This window comes from Mauremys mutica, chromosome 3 (assembly GCF_020497125.1).
Source record: "Mauremys mutica isolate MM-2020 ecotype Southern chromosome 3, ASM2049712v1, whole genome shotgun sequence".
Classification (NCBI taxonomy): domain Eukaryota; kingdom Metazoa; phylum Chordata; order Testudines; family Geoemydidae; genus Mauremys; species Mauremys mutica.
In genome coordinates this window covers 36,766,896-36,785,469 of record NC_059074.1, presented here as the reverse complement: position 1 = coordinate 36,785,469, position 18,574 = coordinate 36,766,896, and the positions used below count along the sequence as shown (strand labels likewise).

The following is an 18,574-nucleotide window of genomic DNA, read 5'->3' as shown; positions in this document are numbered from 1 at the left end:
AAAAAAATTCAGCTAAAGAATACAAATATCATTCCCATTGAAATAAAACCAAAAAGTGAAATGTAATCACCAGTCAAGAAATTTTGTTGGATAATACAAGCCTTTGGGACTTGTGGTAAAATTTGCAATGGGGATAGTTAACACAGAACCAACCTAGCTTGGTAAACACGACCTCGTGGAAAGATGGAAACAGAAAGCTTATCTGATTTCCAAATCTTGCTGCAATCTTAAAAGGTGTATCTTGGAAGCCCTCCAAGCAGTCTTCCAGGAGAGAGTCTGTTCAGTTTTGCTGAAGATATCAATGCAGAACACCACTGCAGACTTTATTAGAAAAGTCAGACAGGCTTTTGATGTTAGAATGCAGTTTGCCCATAATTAAAGGGACACCAAAAATTTAAAAATCAAACTTATTTCTCAAGATGTTTTGTCTACTGTTGATACAAGTAACCCCTAAAATCAGTATAATTGAGGAAGAAAATCCCCCACAAAAATTCTCTTTATGTTGTGTATTTCACAGCCCGTTGTGTAAAGTTAATTTTCATTGTCTCCACTGTATAGTCCATTAGTTGGTCACTTCCCTCTTTTTGTGTGTGTGTGTGAATCTTTTACACAGCAACAGGGAAGAGAAATGTATTTTTAAAAATAAATAGGGCTCTGAAACCACAACTGGCAGGGTACTCGGGTGCCCTTGTAGTACCTGAAACAACTTTCAACACACTTTTTAACTGGTTTTGTGCCTCTAGTGCTAAAGTACTTGGGGTCAAATCCTGGTCTACTGAAGAAAACAGGATTTTTGCCACTAACTTCACTGGCATCAGGATTTGGTCCAATGGTGAAGATGAAAAGCTTTCAGCAATCAGGTTTGGGACTCCTGATGTGTTAGGCTTTGTTTAAACACTTAGGAAACCTTGGTCTGCGGCCTGGTCTACATTTAAAAGTTTTGCCAGCATAGCTATGCCAGTTAGGAGCATAGACACAGTGATAGTGACATCAAAGCCCTTTTGCTTATTTTTTCAGGGAACTGGTATAAACTATACTGGCAAAATAATGAAAATAAAATAGACTGTATCTGTACTAGGAGAGGCTGCTGGTATAGCTCTTCTGGTATAGCTATACCAGCAAAGCCTATCTAGTGTAGATAAGACCTATGTCTAAAAGAGTTTATAATATAGAGCAGCAAATACCAACACTCCAAACTACTTATTTATTTGTATTTTTAAATAATCACGTACAGTGAGCATGCATTTCACTATATTTAGTCATAAAGACTTGTAATCAAATTGCATGGCTTTAAATATTAAAATATTTGAAAATATATTTTAATTTTAGATCATATTTCTGAAAAAAGAGTATTCAACAGGGCAGGTTGCCATTTTTGAGGCCCTGCTCCAAAAATAATCTCATGAAGTTAACAGTCTCAGTCTCTAACCTTTCGCTTTTGGGGAGGTTATTGGAAAGATGTTGTTTGAATAGCTCCAGTTATATCTTGAACTTGCAAATGTTGCAGATTACTGTCACTTTTGTTTTAGCTGTAGGTGCAATGCACAGGTGATTTTGTTGATGGCATTATCTCTAGCAATGGTGTACATGCTGATGAGGATCAAAAGCTATCAGCAGCCTTTGATACTAATAACTACTGGGCTTTGATGACTTGCCTGTGGGATCTTTCAGGAAGATAACCCTTCAGTGGACTCTTTTCTTCCTCTCTGAAAGGTGCTAAAGGGTACAATGAAAGCATTATTTTAGTTCCCCAAGGTCTTTTACAAGCAGAATACTGCAGGGTTCCAACTTGCCAACCATCCTCTCCAATATGTATGTCAAGACCTCAGGGGAAATAGTGAGAATTTTGTTTTGCAATGTCATCAATCTGACAAATGTGGTGAAGTGGTTGGGAGGAAACTGGTTTAAAAAGAGCCCAGATAAGATGGAGGAGATGCTGCTTTGAGGAAGAGGAAATATCTAGAAGGCATGGTCTTGGCTTTGGGCAGTTTTCTATTTGAAGTGTCTTTGATCTTCATTATTCTCATTCTTGGAGAGGAGGAGGGAAGTATTGGATGCATCTCTGCTCTTGGTGATATGCGATGCTATTTCAGATACAACTAACCTGGACTGCCATCCTTTCTTTCTGATTCTTCATAGTTTCATAGAATTTAAGGGAGAGGTTCTCAAACTGAGGGTCGTGACTCCTCAGCGGGTCACAAGGTTATTACGTGGGGGGTCACGAGCTGTCAGCCTCCACCCCAAAGCCCGCTTTGCCTCCAGCATTTATAATGGTGTTAAATAGATTTAAATTTTTTTTTAATTTATAAGGAGGGTCGCATTCAGAGGCTTGCAGTGTGAAAGGGGTCCCCAGTACAACCACTGGTTTAAGGCCAGAAGGTACTATTAGGTGTCATCTAATCTGACCCCTTGTATATAACAGGCCATTACATTTCATCTGGTTACCTAGCATTGAACCAAATAACTTGATTTGACAACATCCAGAGGTGAAGAACCTCCACCACTTCCTTTGGTAAGTGTACCAATAGTGAATCACTCTGACAGTTAAAAATGTGTGCCTAACTTTTCATTTGACTTTGACTGGTTTCAGTTTCCAGTCATTAGTTTTTGTTTATGCTTTTTTCTGATAGAGTCGAGTCTGCTATTTTCTCCTCATGAAAGTATGAATAAACTGTAATTAATTCATCTCTCAATCTTTTTTTTTTAAATAGGCAAGTTGCCCGGAGACACAGATGTTAAAATATTACCCTATTTGGCAGAAATATAAGCAATATTCAAATACTGGTCTCATCCATGCTGTACATGATGCAAAATCACTTGCCTACTTTTACTTTCTATCCCCCCAGTTTATACATCCAAGGGTCTCAGTGGCCCTTTTTGCTATCTAATCATTCTGGGGACTCGTGTTGATTTGCTTGTCCACTGTAACCCCCTAAATGCTTGTCAGAGTCACTGCTTTCTATGCAGTTACCTTTATCAGCCAAATTTGCTGTCTCACCAAACAATGAAATCAGCGTTATTTGACAAGAAAGACTTACTTTCTATAAAATCATGTTGACTGACATTAATTATATTCTTGTCTTTTAATTCTTTATCAATTAAATCCTGTATAATTCTTTATCAATTAAATCCAGTACCAGCTTTTCCATTATTTTTCCTGGAATTGATGTTAGTTAACTGACCAATATTTAACTGGGTCATCCTGCTTTCTCTTTTTGAGTATTGCCACTTTCAACATTAATACTCTTACAGCGTTCTGGAATTTCCCTAGTCTTCCAAGATTTATTAAAAATTAACATCAGTGCGCCAGAGATTTCTTCAGCCAATTCTTTTTAGACTCTTTAGTGCAAGCTATTTGGGCCTGTTGATTTTAAAATGTTTATCACTAGTAGATGATGTTGTCTAGCATCCTCCTCGTTAACTAATGGACTGGAAATTGCTTCATCATCCTCATGTTATATGAGTACATCCTTCCTCTTCTTTAAAAAAAAGTCAGAAATATTTATTGAACACTTCGGTCTTTTCTGCACTATTATTAACAATTTTACCACCTCCATCTAGCATTGGGCCTATACCATTGCCAGGATTTCTTTTGTTCCTAATATACCAGGGATGGCCAAACTGTGGCCCACGAGCCACATGTGGCTCTTTTACAATTAAAGTGTGGCTTGCAAAGTCCCCCTCGCGGGTCCTCCATTCTCCACCTACCAGACTGAGGCGGGAGCATGGGACCTCTGCCTTGCAACTGGGTGGTGGGATGGGGCTTCTGCCCAGCAGGGAGGAGGGTCTCGGAGCTTCAGCCTCACAAGGTGTGCCTGCTGGGGTTCAGGGCTTCAGCAGGAGCAGGGCTGAAACCCCAAGCCCTGGCAGGTACCTCTCAAGGCGCTGAAGCCCCGATTCCCAGCAGGTGTCCGCCGGCTCACAAACTTCTCAAAATTTTCGTATGCTGCTCAGAGGTCTCCTTCCTATTGTCCTTAGCCCTGTCAGCATAGATTTTTCCCTATGTGACCGGAGTCCCATTGGGGGCCAGCTATGGTCACTCAATTAGGGTGAACTGCAATGAATGGGCCAGACAATCCCTATAAAGCTGGCGGATATTCCAATACTTAGATTTACCAAGACAGCATAAAACAGTCTCTTTATTACCTTACTGGTTACTCAGAAGTCCAAACAACACAGTTCCCTTAAAGTGATCCAGCCTCAGGCCTCCATCCAGGTATTTAAGTCAAATATGATGATTTCTGAACATTTTATTTCATTGTATAAAAGAAAAGGTTCTACCAGTCCCAAAGGATTGGACACATTATCTCCCAGGTTACTGAATATTCCAGATCTTACCCAGATATACGCCACAGCCAATTCTTATTAACTAAACTAAACTTTATTAGAAACAAAAGAGAGAGTATGGTTAAAAGATCAATATACATACAGACATGAGTTCAATTCTTAAGATTCAGATTCATAGCAGAGATGTGAGCTTTGTAGTTGCAAAGAGTTCTTTTGGAAATGGTTCGTAGGTTATAGTCCAATGTTCAAATCTCATATTCAGGGTTTACCAGCATAACTGGGACCTCAGTCTTGCAATTCAAACTTCCCCCGATGAAGCTTAAGCAGATCTGAGATAACGGAATCAGGAGCCAAGGATCTTTTATACAATTTCATGTCCTTTTTGACAAGCTGGAGTTCAAAAGGTGTAATTAGTATGATTTTGAAGGCGGTCCATCACCGGTACTTAGCTATAGAATTAACATAAGGCAATTTGCTTGTTCCTCCACCATTCATAGATTATTTGCTATAGATCTCAAAGACAGATGTATACAGAGCTATCCCATGTTTAGAATTAATTTAAATGCTAGCATGTTCTTTTGATCTCTGAATTATCAGAATACAGCCTGGACAGGGACTGTTGATTACATCGTTGACCCTACTCATACATATGTAAATACATAAAAACACAAACAGTATCTCCCCACATGTCTTTTGAGGATTATTTATTTTGCATGATGTTTAACCCTTTCTAGCCTTGTGTGTCACCCTAATTCCTTCAGCTTCCCATATCAATTTTCCACACTTCAAAATTTCTAATTTATATTGATTGCTATCTCTTCCCCCCCCTTTCCATTTGTTATATATTGCTTTTTATTTTTCATTGCTGACTTAATTTTGCCACTGAACCTGGGTATTCTTTTTGCCAATATTGTCCTCTTTTATGACTGTGGAATTGTGGCTTTTTGGCCTGTAGGGGTTAGCAGTAGATCCTCCTGCTCTGGGTCAGTGGGAGGCCACTCTGCCTCACTACACCAGTGGGCATCGCCCACAGTCAGGGATTTAGCAGAGGAGTAAACATTTGAAGGCTCTGGCCCTTAGGCAGGGCAGAACCGCAAAGGCAGATGGCTCTGGCCATTGGCAGGGCAGAGTCCTAAATGATCTAAAAATTTCCAGTCCTCATGCACAGTAGACCAACAGCCAGTCATTGGGTTCCGGCCCTCAGGTTGGGGCAGAACAACTGGGCAGTATATGAGCTCTGGCCCTTAGGCAGAGGCAGAGCCGCAATTTAATCTTGGGACCCAGGCCCTCAAGCAGGATGGGGGATCAAACAGTCTAGGAACTCAGGTCGCTGGCAAGGTGGAGCACCAAACAGTCTAGAGGGTAAGATGAGGGGTTCTCTGACCTCTGAGGCAGGCAGAGAAGTAGGCAGTCTATTGCCTGGTGCCTTGGGTCAGGTAGGCGGCAGACAAAAGCAGGCCTCATGGCCTACAGGTGGGGAGGCTGCCACCCCAGGGACAGAGGGACCTCCACCAGGTCCTAGCTGAGGGCCCTAACAGGGGCAGAGTGTTCCACCGCTGGGTCAGTGGGGAATCCAGCCAGAATACGCTGACCGCATTTCAGGCAGCAATGTGGTCAGACTGGTGTCAGCTATCCCTGGGCCACTTCCTCCCCTCCCCTCGGGATGTACCTGGATCCATGAGGTCCTCCGCTTCCCCAGGGTAGATAGGCAGTGGCAGTCCCGGCCACTCCTCAGTGCCTCAATTGGCTGCTGGCTCCCACTGGTCCAGCCAGTCTTCAGCAGGGTAGGATCCTCCTTGGGCTCCAGTCCCTGGAGCAGACAGAAGGCATCTGTCTCCTCCTGTGGCTCCCACCCTACTGAGCTGCAGGGCTCCTCCTTTATACTTCCTGTCCTGCCCTTTAACCAAGCCTGGCCAGACTCCACCCACCTCGGTTCAAGGGGCGACACCTCCCCCTCTGCATTGGTGGGAGGACACTCCACCTCACTACATGGCCATCCAAGAAACTCATCTTAAAGAACTCCCAATTTTCCTTCGTGTATTTCTGTCTAAATTTTTCCTCCCAATTAGTTTTGCCCATATTTTCCCTCAGCTTTGGGAAATAAACCCTTTTGAAGTCTCCACCACAAATCTGTGCCTAAGTAAATATAAGGCTAGAGTGCAATGTGCTTTACTGGGGAATATTCTTGGAAAAGGCATAGTTACGCTTCTAGGAAATGGTGCAGAATGAGTGAGAGAAGGACAAAGGGTAAAGAAAGACAGCTGTGGAGAGTTGGTGATTCAGAGAGATGTGTGATGGAAAGAGATCAGAAGATATGGGGATAGCCTTAGAGGGGGAAAAATGTTAAAGGTCCTAAGGAAAGAGAGAGAATGGGACAAACGGAGGATGGGAACAGAAATAACAAATGAGAGAGAGGAAAACAGAAAGAAATGAAATGTGATACAAAAGAATAGAATGTGTGTGTAAATGAGAGAATGAGAGAGAAATAGTGGTAAATACACATTTCTTTTTTCTATTTGCCAGGTAGGGTTGCTCCTAGCATAGATATGATTTTATATTTGTAGTATAAAATTCTGATGATATAGTTTTGTTCGGTTTGGGGAGATGCGTTGTGGGAGGTGCAGCAACATTTTTCCTTGCCTGGAAAAACAATACATCTAAGGTTATCCCTACTCTAAAGCTACTTTGCACTACTCTGACTGTTAATCATTTTCCTTCTCTTATATTTTTCTTAGAATGTATTTAGTCAGGTAGTTTTCCAAAATCTATTTTATTCCATCAAGCCAAAATGAAAGTCCTCTGCTTTCTGCAGAGCATTTGCAGCTTTTTGCTCTCACAAACCCTCCTAGATAAATTTTCTCTCTCTGTCCCAGTCCCTTTCACTCCCTATGTTCCATTAGTTAATTACAGTTCATTCTTGTTTTAAAATTCCAAAGCACCTGCTAAGCTGGTACTTGCAAAGTTAAATACCTATGTTTCCATGGAGAAAGGGGTGTTATAACATTGAAAAGGAAACTAAGGTGTCCTGACAATGGATCAAGCGCTGCTTGCTTTACTCATACAACTAGTCCCTACATAGTCAATATAACTACTTATGTGAGAAAGAAGTGCAGATCGTGGCCCAGTAGGTTTAATCTATATCCTCATTGTATAACAGGAAAAATAGTTTACTTTTCTTTTACTTTACTTTTTACTTTTAGTGGTATACTGTGAAAAAGAGATTTTTCCTTTTCATTGTTGGAATTACTTTCTGAAATTCTTTTTATTCCATATTCAGTCTAGTGAGGATTTAAATTCCAGTAAACTTTATAGAGATTGTCATAATTATGCTATTTTGTAAACTTCCTTAAATGACCTGTTTACTCAGTAACCTTCTGCTAAGCTAACCATTATCCATTTCAGCATCATGGAAGGAGGTTTTGGTATTTGGTATAATGTTTTTGGTGTTGTAAATGTGACACTCATTCCTTGTGGTTCTGCTAAATCACTTTCAAACATTAATGTTAATTATGAGTTCATATACATTATTTATGAACTGACTTTCTTTTACTGATATTAAATATACACATTTAGTTATTTAAATACTTTGAGCCAAATCCTTCAGCCATAACTTAGGCAAAAGTCCCATTGAAGTCCATACTCAGTCCTGAAGTCAAAGGGAGTTTTATCTTAAGTAAAGTCTGCTGAATCAGGGTTTCTATTTCTTAACAAGTACATATTTTTTGTGTGTGTACACATTTTGAAGCATAAATTATTAAACTAGTATTTCTCAGTCTATTATTAATTTTTCTAGCATCATGAATATAGGGGGAAGGGTAGCAACCTTTATGTATACTTGGCAGCTGTACTGGATTGCCTTACCTGTAAAGGGTTAAGAAGTTCAAATAACCTAGTTGGTACCTGACCAGAAGGACCAATGAGAAAAGAAGATACTTTCAAATCTGGGGGGGGAGGATTTATTTGTTGTTCTGTGTGTTGTTCCCTCTTTGGATGGAGGGAGAAGCCAAGCAGTACAATATCTCCTGAACATATACCTGGAATAATCCATCTAAAACCACAGAGTAGGGCAAGGAAATGCGTTAGGTTATCTTTTGTTTTGGCTTGTGAATTTTCCTGCACTACAGAGGTAGTTTTGTTCCTGTTTTTGTAACTATGAAGCTGAGCTCAGAATGGAATGCTCTGTGTTTTAAATCTTTTTATTATCCTGTAAAGTTACTTTCCATCTTAATTTTGCAGGTGTGATTCTTTTACTTTTTCCTTCATAATAAAAGTTCTTCTTTTAAGAACCTGATTGATTTCAATGTCCTGAAGACAAAGGGTCTGGTTGTGCTCACATTGCTGAAGCAACTGGTTGGTATTTTAGTTTCAAGCCTCCCCAGGAAAGGGGGTGAAAGGGCTTGGGGAGATATTGGGCGGAAGAGGGATTCCAAGTGACCCTTCCCTGAATTTTTGTGTAAATCACTTGGTCGTGGCAGCAATACCAGTCCAAGGACAAGGAAAGGGATTTGTGTCTTGGAGAATTTTTAACCTAAGCTGGTAAAATATAAGCTTAGGGGTCTTTCATGCGGGTCCCCACATCTGTACCTCAGAGTCAGGGGGAGCCCTGACACATAGACTAAAATTTTCTTTTAAAATGTATGTTAAAATGAAATTGAAACCAAAAGAAATGTAATAGAAAAGTAGTTAGTAGCTAGGATACAAATTTTATCTGTTAATTGATTTTTTTCACCTAGGTTCCAGCTCAGATTGTCCAAGAAGAAGAAATTGTGGCACCTGCCAGTACTCTTGCTGATGAGGTTAGATTTCTTTGTTTTCTCAGTAGGGAGGAAAGTGTATAAATCTGTAAATTAAGAGTGGACTAGAATAGGAATCCTTGAATCTATCCTCTTTTTGAATTTCAGGGTTGAATGTGAAACACTTGTATTTGATTCTGAGATCCAAACCAACTAATGTAGCTTTAGTCCTATGTTGGATCCCAAACTGGGCTGGATCTATTTTCTTCTTTTGGTTTTGATGCCACTGAACTCTCACAAGAACATCTGATCTCATGAGATAAACATTATTCAAAGGTAGTGGAAATCTTGCAGGATCATCTGAACTAACTACATTTCTGTCATTTGGGGCTGCAGTTTTACAATAACAGTTCATAAAATTTCAGTTGCTCCTGAGCCAGCCTTGACTGAGACTTGAACCTAGCCTATATTTAGATCTAAACATCACTTCCTTAACCCATCTGTACCATAAGTTAAAATGCACTACATTTGTAGTAATGTAATATGTCCTTAATTTCAAAACCAAGTGCCTAAAGTTAGGTTCATAAGTCCATATTTAGGCACTTAAATAAGTAGTTTGATTTTCCAAAGTGCTGTGCATCCAGCAGCTCACACAGAAGTCAGGGGAAATAGCTGGCTGTTGAGCACTTTTGAAACTCAGGCTATGTATTTTTGTCCCTAAATTTGGATTCACGAACCTAACATTTTGAAAATCTTGGCCTGGATTTTTATTCATATTTTATTTTAAAAGATTTTAAGAGAAAGTGCTAACTCTAAGCCTTGCGCAGTACACAGTGTGGCAGAAATCCTAGCCCCATAGAAGTCAGTGGGATTTTGCCATTGATTTCAATAGGGCTAGGATTTCATCCAGTATGTAGTTTTCATTCTGAGGGAGTTGTTAATCTGCAAAGCATTGCTCCTGTATCAATGCCTTCCCCTTTGGGCACTATAAAATGAAAAATGGAGTCAGTGTGGTCTAGTAATTAGAACAGAACACTGCGCAAAGGATACCAAAGTTCAAAGGATACCAGTGTATGCTGGCTTCAAGGTACACCAACTTGTACAGATGAAAGGCTGGTCTGCCACAGTTGTGATAACTACAAGATTTTGGTTGGATAGCTTTACTTTTAATTAAGGCTCAGTACACTCAAAAATAATAATCTTTATTATAGGTGTGTGGTGATGTAGAAGACAGTTTTCTCAGATTAATTAAACGATATAAAAAAGGAATAAATAGAAGAAAAGTGTTCGTAATCAGTATAGTTTAATCAAAATGGTTCAAGCCTGTATTAAACACACATTTGCTTCTGGTTTTTTTTTTTAATGCCACAAGTAAGCCAAAGGCTGGTTTGTAGGCTCTGTGCCCTTTGCAACATAAATAATAGGTAACTAAATGATTCAGTAATGGAGTAAGTAGCTTTGAGCCCAGATTCCACAGGATAATTAGAAACAAACCTTTAAGATAATTATTTGTAAGAATATGCCCAATAATTATTAATCAGATTGTTTACTAACACACATCCCCTTCCATAGATTTATAACCAATTTACACCCTGTAGCTAGAGAACTGGACATACTGTTAATAATCTGATAGATTATTTTAAAGACCTAATGCAAACCTAGATATTATTTTTATAATCTCTCACATAGTGCTTTCCATTTTCAGATTAATTTACAAACATCAGTTAATGATCACAGTGAGCCTTTGAGTAAGGCATTATCTAGAGTTTATATGGAAGAAACAAAGATGCTAAATGATATGCCTGAAACACAGAATTAATCAGTATCAGAACAGGGATTAATAGTATCACAAATAATAAACAATACATAATTCCATGAACTAACTGTTCACTTCCAGCAAACTTTTTTTTTCTTTTAGTGGGGTTTGCAGAATGAGGAGTGGGGAGGAGGTATTTGCAAACCACAGTGATCACAAGGAATAGTGGTGAAAACTAAGGCCAATTATGGTACCTGGATCCTGAAACCTTTGTTCTGAATGTGTTTGCTGAAGTTATATGTGGTAGATACACACTCACTCACTTTTTCCTAGCTGGAACTGGGAGGGTTTTTTTTTCATTATTTAATTCTTTTTTTTTTTTTTTGGTGGAAAAAAGAAAAGATTATGGGTGAGGCAGTTACTATTTGTAATGACTTAGCAGCTGGGAGATGCATTGCCATCTGCTGCTAAAGCAGTTTAATGGCTTAGGCCAAGATTTTAAAAAATGGGTGCCTAAGGTTAGGGCCCCATAATCATTATTTAGGTGCCTTAATATGGATTTAGGTGCCTGACTTTAAGCACCTTTTTTTGTGTGCAAATTTTGGACTTAGAACTTTAATTCACTGTCAAAACTGAGATAAGGCCCAAGTCATAAGCAGGGAACATGGACCTAGGAGTTTGGATCTGCCTACATAAAACTAGTGTGAAGGACGCACACAAATGAAATATAGAGTCTCTTATTTCAAGTAATAACTCCAATAAAGTCAGGATATGGGAGTTGTTTGCTGGCATTGTGTGGAAGGAAAGGGAAATCTTCTAGATTTATTGTGGCATTGCCCAAAAAACAGATACCGGGAAGAGGAAGCTAAATATAATTTTGAATACAAATCTACTGAGAGATCTGATATCAAAGGAGTGCTCTGATTAGCAAATATATAAATGAATAAATCTGAAAGTTGTTAGGTGTTTGTGTCCTCCAAAACAGTTCTGAGTAAGAACATCTTCATTTGTGAAAATTTGCAAGAAACTGAAAATCATCTATCAATCTGAACATTGAGGACTGAAATAATGAAATGAGTGACCTTGTGGCACTTGAAGGGATACTGTTTAAGAGGAAGAACAAATAATTTTAAATAAACATGGAGTGTTTTTGCACCTTTATATGGCCTTTAACAGTCATAACAGATCAAATCCAGAAGTATTTACACTTTTGTCTGAAAAAAAATAAGTAAAAGCCAAGTAAGGACTTTAGGCTCTGTATGTCTGTGTCTGATCATACTTCCAGTGTACTGTACTGTCACTGTTGTACTGCTTCTAATATAGTTGTAACAGATATTTTTAAATATCCTTTTATTCCAAGTTCTAGTTTTACATTTTTATATCCGTATTGCAGCTTTAAGCAATTTTTCCAGGAGTGTCAGGGGAGCAAAGTGTGTCACTTGCTATACTCTTTGAAAGGGGGTAGTGTATGTTCCACTCTGCAGTCTTCACCTGCCTAGCTCCTAGCTCTTTGCAGATGTGGGGAGAGAAGACTGCTCCCTAGACCCTTCCAGCCCCATAATCACAGCCTGAGACACAAGACTCTAGCAGGCTATTCACAGGGTGATCTCAAGGTTGAGATTACAGAATGCTTCTGCTTGAGAAGAGGATGAGCTACTTGTGGCTTTCCTTCTCTTCTATAGTTACGCACGTGCAAAGGGCTAGTCCCAGTTTTGCCCTGAGGGCCATACTCTGCCCTTAGAATTGAACACAAAAGAAATTGTGCCTGCATATCTGACAGCAGAAATCAACTCCTTGTACAGTGATAAAAAAAAAAAGTAAATGACAAAACATGTATAATTTGGCATGTTGATCCAAAATGTTAGCATACCTGAGTTCTTGTGATCATGTCATATTCTTCATGGAAAAAAGATTAAACTTGTTTGTCTTTGTAATTCTCCAAGCACTATGTCTCTTGCAAAATTGATGCCTATAACTTACTTTTAGTAAAAATGTACAAACACTGTTCAGGTCATTAAAATACAGTAAAAATGTCAACTTGAGATTTAATAAAACTTACAGTAAAAGAAAAAGGTGTGCATGTCAAAACTATTCTTTATACATTTTCTGTGTGTGAGATTAAAACTGAGAGCAAAGAAAGAGTGATAAATGTTAGTAATGAGATTGCAACTGAAAGTGCAAGGGACTGATCGTTATATCTTTTTTTTTTTTTAATAGGCTGAGGAAGGTGGCAGTCCCTATGAGGATATTGAGAAAAAGGTTTGTATAAAAAAGAATGTCAGGTTACTGTTTTCCTGTATAGGAAAGAAAGTATGGAACAATAAGCTGAGTACAGTACTGTAGGTTAGAAGGAAATTTATATGTATTTCTAACTGTTGAGTAGTAGTTCAACTAGAAAACAATATATCTCAAGTGCAATACCACTCCTAATTACTGTGGGCTAGATTGTATTGATGACCACATAGGTAAATGAGTAACCATGGACTATTCATTTGAGTAAGTTTCCACCATAAGAACATAAGAACGGCCATACTGGGTCAGACCAAAGATCCATCTAGTCCAGTATCCTGCCTTCTGACAGTGGCCAATGCCAGGTGCCCCAGAGGGAATGAACAGAACAGGTAATTGTCAAGTGATCCATCCTGTAGCCCATTCCCAGCTTCTGGCAAAGAGGCTAGGGACACCATCCCTGCCCAACCTGGGTAATAGCCATTGATGGGTCTATACTCCAGGAATTTATCTAGTTCTATTTTGAATCCTGTTATAGCCTTGGCCTTCACAACATCCTCCAGCAAGGAGTTCCACAGGTTGACTGTGCATTGTGTGGAAAAAATGCTTCCTTTGTTTGTTTTAAACCTGCTGCCTATTAATTTCATTTGGTGGCCCCTACTTCTTGTATTATGAAAAGGAGTAAATAACACTTCCTTATTTACTTTCTCCATACCAGTCATGATTTTATAGACCTCTATCATATCCCCCCCTTAGTTGTCTCTTTTACAAGCTGAAAAGTCCCAATCTTATTAATCTCTCCTTGTACAGCAGCCGTTCCCTAATCATTTTTGTTGCCCCCTTTTCTGAACCTTTTCCAATTCCAATATATCTTTTTTGAGATGTGGTGATCACATCTACGTGCAGTATTCAAGATGTGGGTGTATCATGGATTTATATAGAGGCCACCATAAATTTCCCCATCTGAGGCAGAAAGACAGCTTGATTGCTTCTAGATTATAAGCTCTTTGGGACAGGGGCCATCTTTTTGTTTCTTTTGCACAGCACGAGCACATCAGAGTCCTGGTGCATGACTAGTAATACAAAGTATAATAATAATAATAATTAATAGCAGAGGCAATGCTTGGGAGGCATGTTGGGTCATGTGCCCCCCTAGATTTGCTGCTTGGCTTGTACTGAGCATACTCACACAGACTGAGTATGGTTAGTAACACTGCTGTAGCGGGCTGCCCTCACTCTGCCCCGCCCCTCACAACTATCGGCAGGCCTGGGTGGTCTCTGAATAATAGATTTGCAAAAAATGTGTAGTGTAAGATTATCTTTACCACATACTAAGATAGACTTATCAAGTCCCACTGGAAGATTATTAAACTGTATGAGCAATATGTAGTTACTGCTGAAATTCTGTGACTGTTTCTGGTAATATGGGGAAAAACACGTGTATATTCAAAAACATAATATATTTTTTTTTATTTTGCAATGAGAAGACAACTAAAAATTGCATTTTGAAATGAAATGTCAAATTGTTTAGTTTTGATGGCAAATGTCAATATTTTTTCTTTTGACATTATACTCAGACTTTTTGGGAGTATTTTGATCTATGGATTATTTATTTATTTATTTATTATCCTCATTGATATTTTGAGTTTCTGTTCCAGTTTAGACCAGAAACTAATTTCAAAATGTTGAAAATTCCCCATGGGGCAAAAATTCCATTTCACCTCCAGCTCTAGCAATAAGCAACTAAAGTATTGTTCCTGTTCTTAGCAGCAGTGTGTTTAGTTCATGGAGGATGGGGCCATCGATGGTTATTAGCCAAGAAGGTCAGGGACGCAATCCCATGCTGAGGGTGTCCCTAAACCTCCAAGTGACGGGGAATGGATCACTTGAAATTGCCCTGTTCTGTTCATTCCCTCTGAAACACCTAGCACTGGCCACTGTCAGAGTCAGGATACTGGGGTAGATGGATCATTGGTCTGACCCACTATGGCCGTTCTTATCAGGGGCAGCTCTAGGGATTTTGCTGCCCCAAGCACGGCAGGCAGGCTGCCTCCAGTGGTTTGCCTGTGGAGGGTCCGCTGGTCCCGCGGGAAGCCGCGGAACCAGCGGACCCTCCGCAGGCAAGCCGCTGGAGGCAGCCTGCCTGCTGCCCTCGCAGCGCTGGCAGAGTGCCCCCCAGCAGCTTGCGTGCTGGGGCCTGGAGTCGCCCCTGGGGCCTGGAGCCACCCCTGGTTCTTATGTTGTTATATTTTTCACTCCGTTTTTTAAACTTTAAGTGGGGTTGTACTCTGAAAAAATGGCACCATGGAGTTCCATGTTTACTGCCTGTCAATGATTTTCAGTATTTTGCAACATCACTAAAAATAAAGATTCTGCATTTGGAATTCAAGGCTTGATTCCGTAATACCTTAGTCATGTGATTACTTCTCACTCATATGAGCAGTCACGTCAGCTGAAATAGTATTACTTTTGGGGGTAAGGTTTGCAGGAATGGGCCCTAAATTAGAGATTCTGCAGATATCAATAAAGCAAAATAAAATCCAGGCCATTCCCCATAGCTCTATTGGCTCTTCAGTACCAATTAAAGTAAAAGGTAATACAAACTTATTTTTGTCACACTAAGCAGATACGACTCAGGTTATAATCCAGGAACAGACATATTGAGTAAGACTATGCCAGGTCAGATTTTCCACTATGTTATACCAGTTTTACATTGGTGATACTCTATCACATGTCTTCCCATTACAAAGAAGATCCTGTGGGCTAACACAGGCTGCTCTATTGGAGAGAGATTTAGAGCACACTTCTGATCTCCTGATTTACAGAGGATTTTCAGGGGCACGATGAATCTCATTCATGGCTATGGAAAGGGTAATATTGCAGGCAGCAAAGAAACTGGATTTTCAAATAGAGGTAGAAACAGAGAGGCTCTGTGGGGGCAAACCCTAGGAATAAGTGAAGCTTAGGAGAAAATTTAGGCTGAAATATACCGTTAACAATAAAGGCAAATACCAGGGAGGTGAGTTTGGACACCAATCCATTGTGCATGTGTGCTGTGTAACAGGGATTTTGCCATTTTACATGCATACTGTTAGCGGTCTTGAAATGCAATGGTCACAATCTGCTAGCCAGTTGTTCTATTTTGTTGTTTTTGTTGTTTTATATTGAGAAAGTACATTTTCTCTGTAGGGCTCTGTAAATTCTGCAGGGTCCACTTGCAGCACCTTTATTTCTTATGTCTGACCTTTCTGTATGGCCAGAAATTCAATATATTCAAGACCAGATTATGTCTGATCACTGTATAAGTACACATGGAGGATTCAAAGAGACTTTCACCCGTCACTTTTGTCCCCTGTGCACCAGCTGGTTATAGTAATCATCCCTCTGCTCTCTTCTTGTGGTCACCAGTAGGACAGGGGGTGGCAGGGTAGGATGAGCATACTACACTTGATTTAGGGGTGTAGCAGCAGGTGCACATCCCCTGATCACTGGGAACTCCCTGAGGCCTTTCTGTGTTTCCACTGGGTAATGGGGCTCCACTGTTCAGATACCACAGTTTATTATACAACTTAGACTAGAGGGTCATACACTTCCTAACTGCTGTAGGCTGAGCTGTGCACCCAATGAGAGAGAGCAACACATGAAGCTGCTGTATTTGACACAGGTAGGCAACTTCAGGGTGGGGCAGATTCCTTTGTCTGCAACAATTTGGTGGGGGGATGGGATGTGTAGGGAGTCGTGTAGGCTGTGGACCAGGAGTGGGCAGTGCTACAGATTCTAGCAAGTGCCCCTTCCTGGCCACCCACTAGGACACTGTGAGGGGAATCCAGGCCCTTTTGCTCTGGATCCCCAGGGTGTTTCAAGTTCCTGGTGTCTGAATGGAGTCCAGCTACTGCTCTCAATCTTAGGCACACTCTCAGAGTGCAGCCCTTCTATCCAGCACTCCCTCCACGTGTTGGAATCTGCTGTGCTGCTGCCTGGCCCCTCTGGGCACAGCTCTGACCCTTCAGACTTCCCTGTACTTAAACACACCACTCTTCCAATAGTCCTCTGAAGAGGTGTGAAACTTTTGGGTTACAGTTTAACACTTACAGAGGCAGTCAGTAGTTAATGGAATGCTTTATGAAATTGCATGTCATCCTTAGGCATGGACCGTGCTAATCTTCTGTGTATCATTCCAATTTTAGTATATGTGCTGCTGACACAAGCAATGGTTGTGAAACAGACAAAACACACACACACACTATGTACAAACCATCACCTCTATGCTCATTACTTAACTGATAAAGCACAGACGAGAACAGATCATACAAAATAATAAAACATCCAAAAAGCAATGTCCCTCACTAGCTTACCCTTCCCTTGGAAGTCCTTGGGGGATCATCTGTGTTCTGGCTGGTACGTAAGCAGGCAGGCAGCGTCCTCCACCTCCTTGACAATCCTGGCCCTGAAGCAGCCTCCCTTCACCTTAATCTGGTGCAAAATGGTTCTTGGTCTCAGGTCTAGTCCACCCTACAGACTGTTGACCCGTCTTTCCCCACTATCCAGAACACACAGGTTCACAGACTCTTGAGCTGAAGAAATATGTTGATTATTTGCTGCTTCAGTGAGTGATCACTCCACTGAAACAAGACACAGCATATGGTTAAATGCAAGCGAATACTCACATTCAGATGCTAGCTCCCTGCTGGTCTAATTTTATCAATCTGAATTAGTCTAATCTATCAGCATAGCTGAACCTTTATTGGTGCACATTGTGAAAAGTGATAACCTCATGCAGCATCACTATCTAAGAAAGCATGACAAAATATGGGTGATCAACGCAATATGAGGGGGTGGGGGCAAAGGTGACATTTTCAGCTTCCAACCCTCAGCCTTCTCAGTGTTTGGCTGCTCTAACCTGTGTATGCCACCTATCGCCCCCACAGTTGGAGATTTGCTGCTATGCAGGGAGGCCTTTGCTAAACCCCCTTTTTGCTCAGACATAAGGGTATAGGTCTGATATGTATGGTGGCTCTGTGCCATCAGAGGAGACCCCTATACAGAAGGACTCCTCCACTGACCAGATCTGCTTTAGGTGCACCAGGAAAAAAGGGTTAATAGCTGTGCAGCAGGAAAAAAGCACAAAGCTACCATAATGGAATTTGTTTCAATTTTTGTGTTTTGTTGGAATGGGCGCAAAGGCCAAAAAGCTACATTACAGGTTTCATTTTAACCAATCTCCATCCAGTTGATCCACTGCCTCATATCAGGGCAAACTTTTACTTTTCAACAGGGGTTTTACAGTTCAGGGCAATTGCATCTGTATTCCCCTTCTCTGGTCCCTTGAGGGCACCTGCTGAAGGCTCCAGGCTCCTCAGCCATTACCTCTCCTGGGAGTGTCTCTCGCTTCTGACTGGGGATTTCTCCAGGCTGCACAGCTGGCTGCCTACACTGTGATGTTCCCAGCAAGTCAGGCTGCCTAAATAGGCCAGCATCTTCACTTTGCTTTTTCTTTGAAGGTGATGGAAAGCTGTAACTGCCAGAAGTTAGAAGTTACCACACAGCTCTTTATAAGCAAGCACATTTA

General features: G+C 40.5%; 1 protein-coding gene and 1 non-coding gene across 4 annotated transcripts in view; one reads left to right on the top strand and one right to left on the bottom strand.

Annotated features, from left to right (window-relative positions):
- DCDC2C (doublecortin domain containing 2C) overlaps positions 1-18,574 on the top strand; it is a 111,098-nt gene that overhangs the window by 73,023 nt on the left and 19,501 nt on the right. For all 3 annotated transcript variants that reach the window (XM_045009156.1, XM_045009157.1, XM_045009155.1), the window contains exons 9-10: positions 9,021-9,083; positions 12,994-13,035. In XM_045009156.1, the coding sequence (XP_044865091.1) occupies positions 9,021-9,083; positions 12,994-13,035 (105 nt within the window). The remainder of the gene's footprint in view (positions 1-9,020; positions 9,084-12,993; positions 13,036-18,574) is intronic.
- Positions 17,110-17,216, bottom strand: LOC123367722. Its single transcript, XR_006578607.1, has one exon. It is a non-coding gene; the product is annotated as a U6 spliceosomal RNA (small nuclear RNA).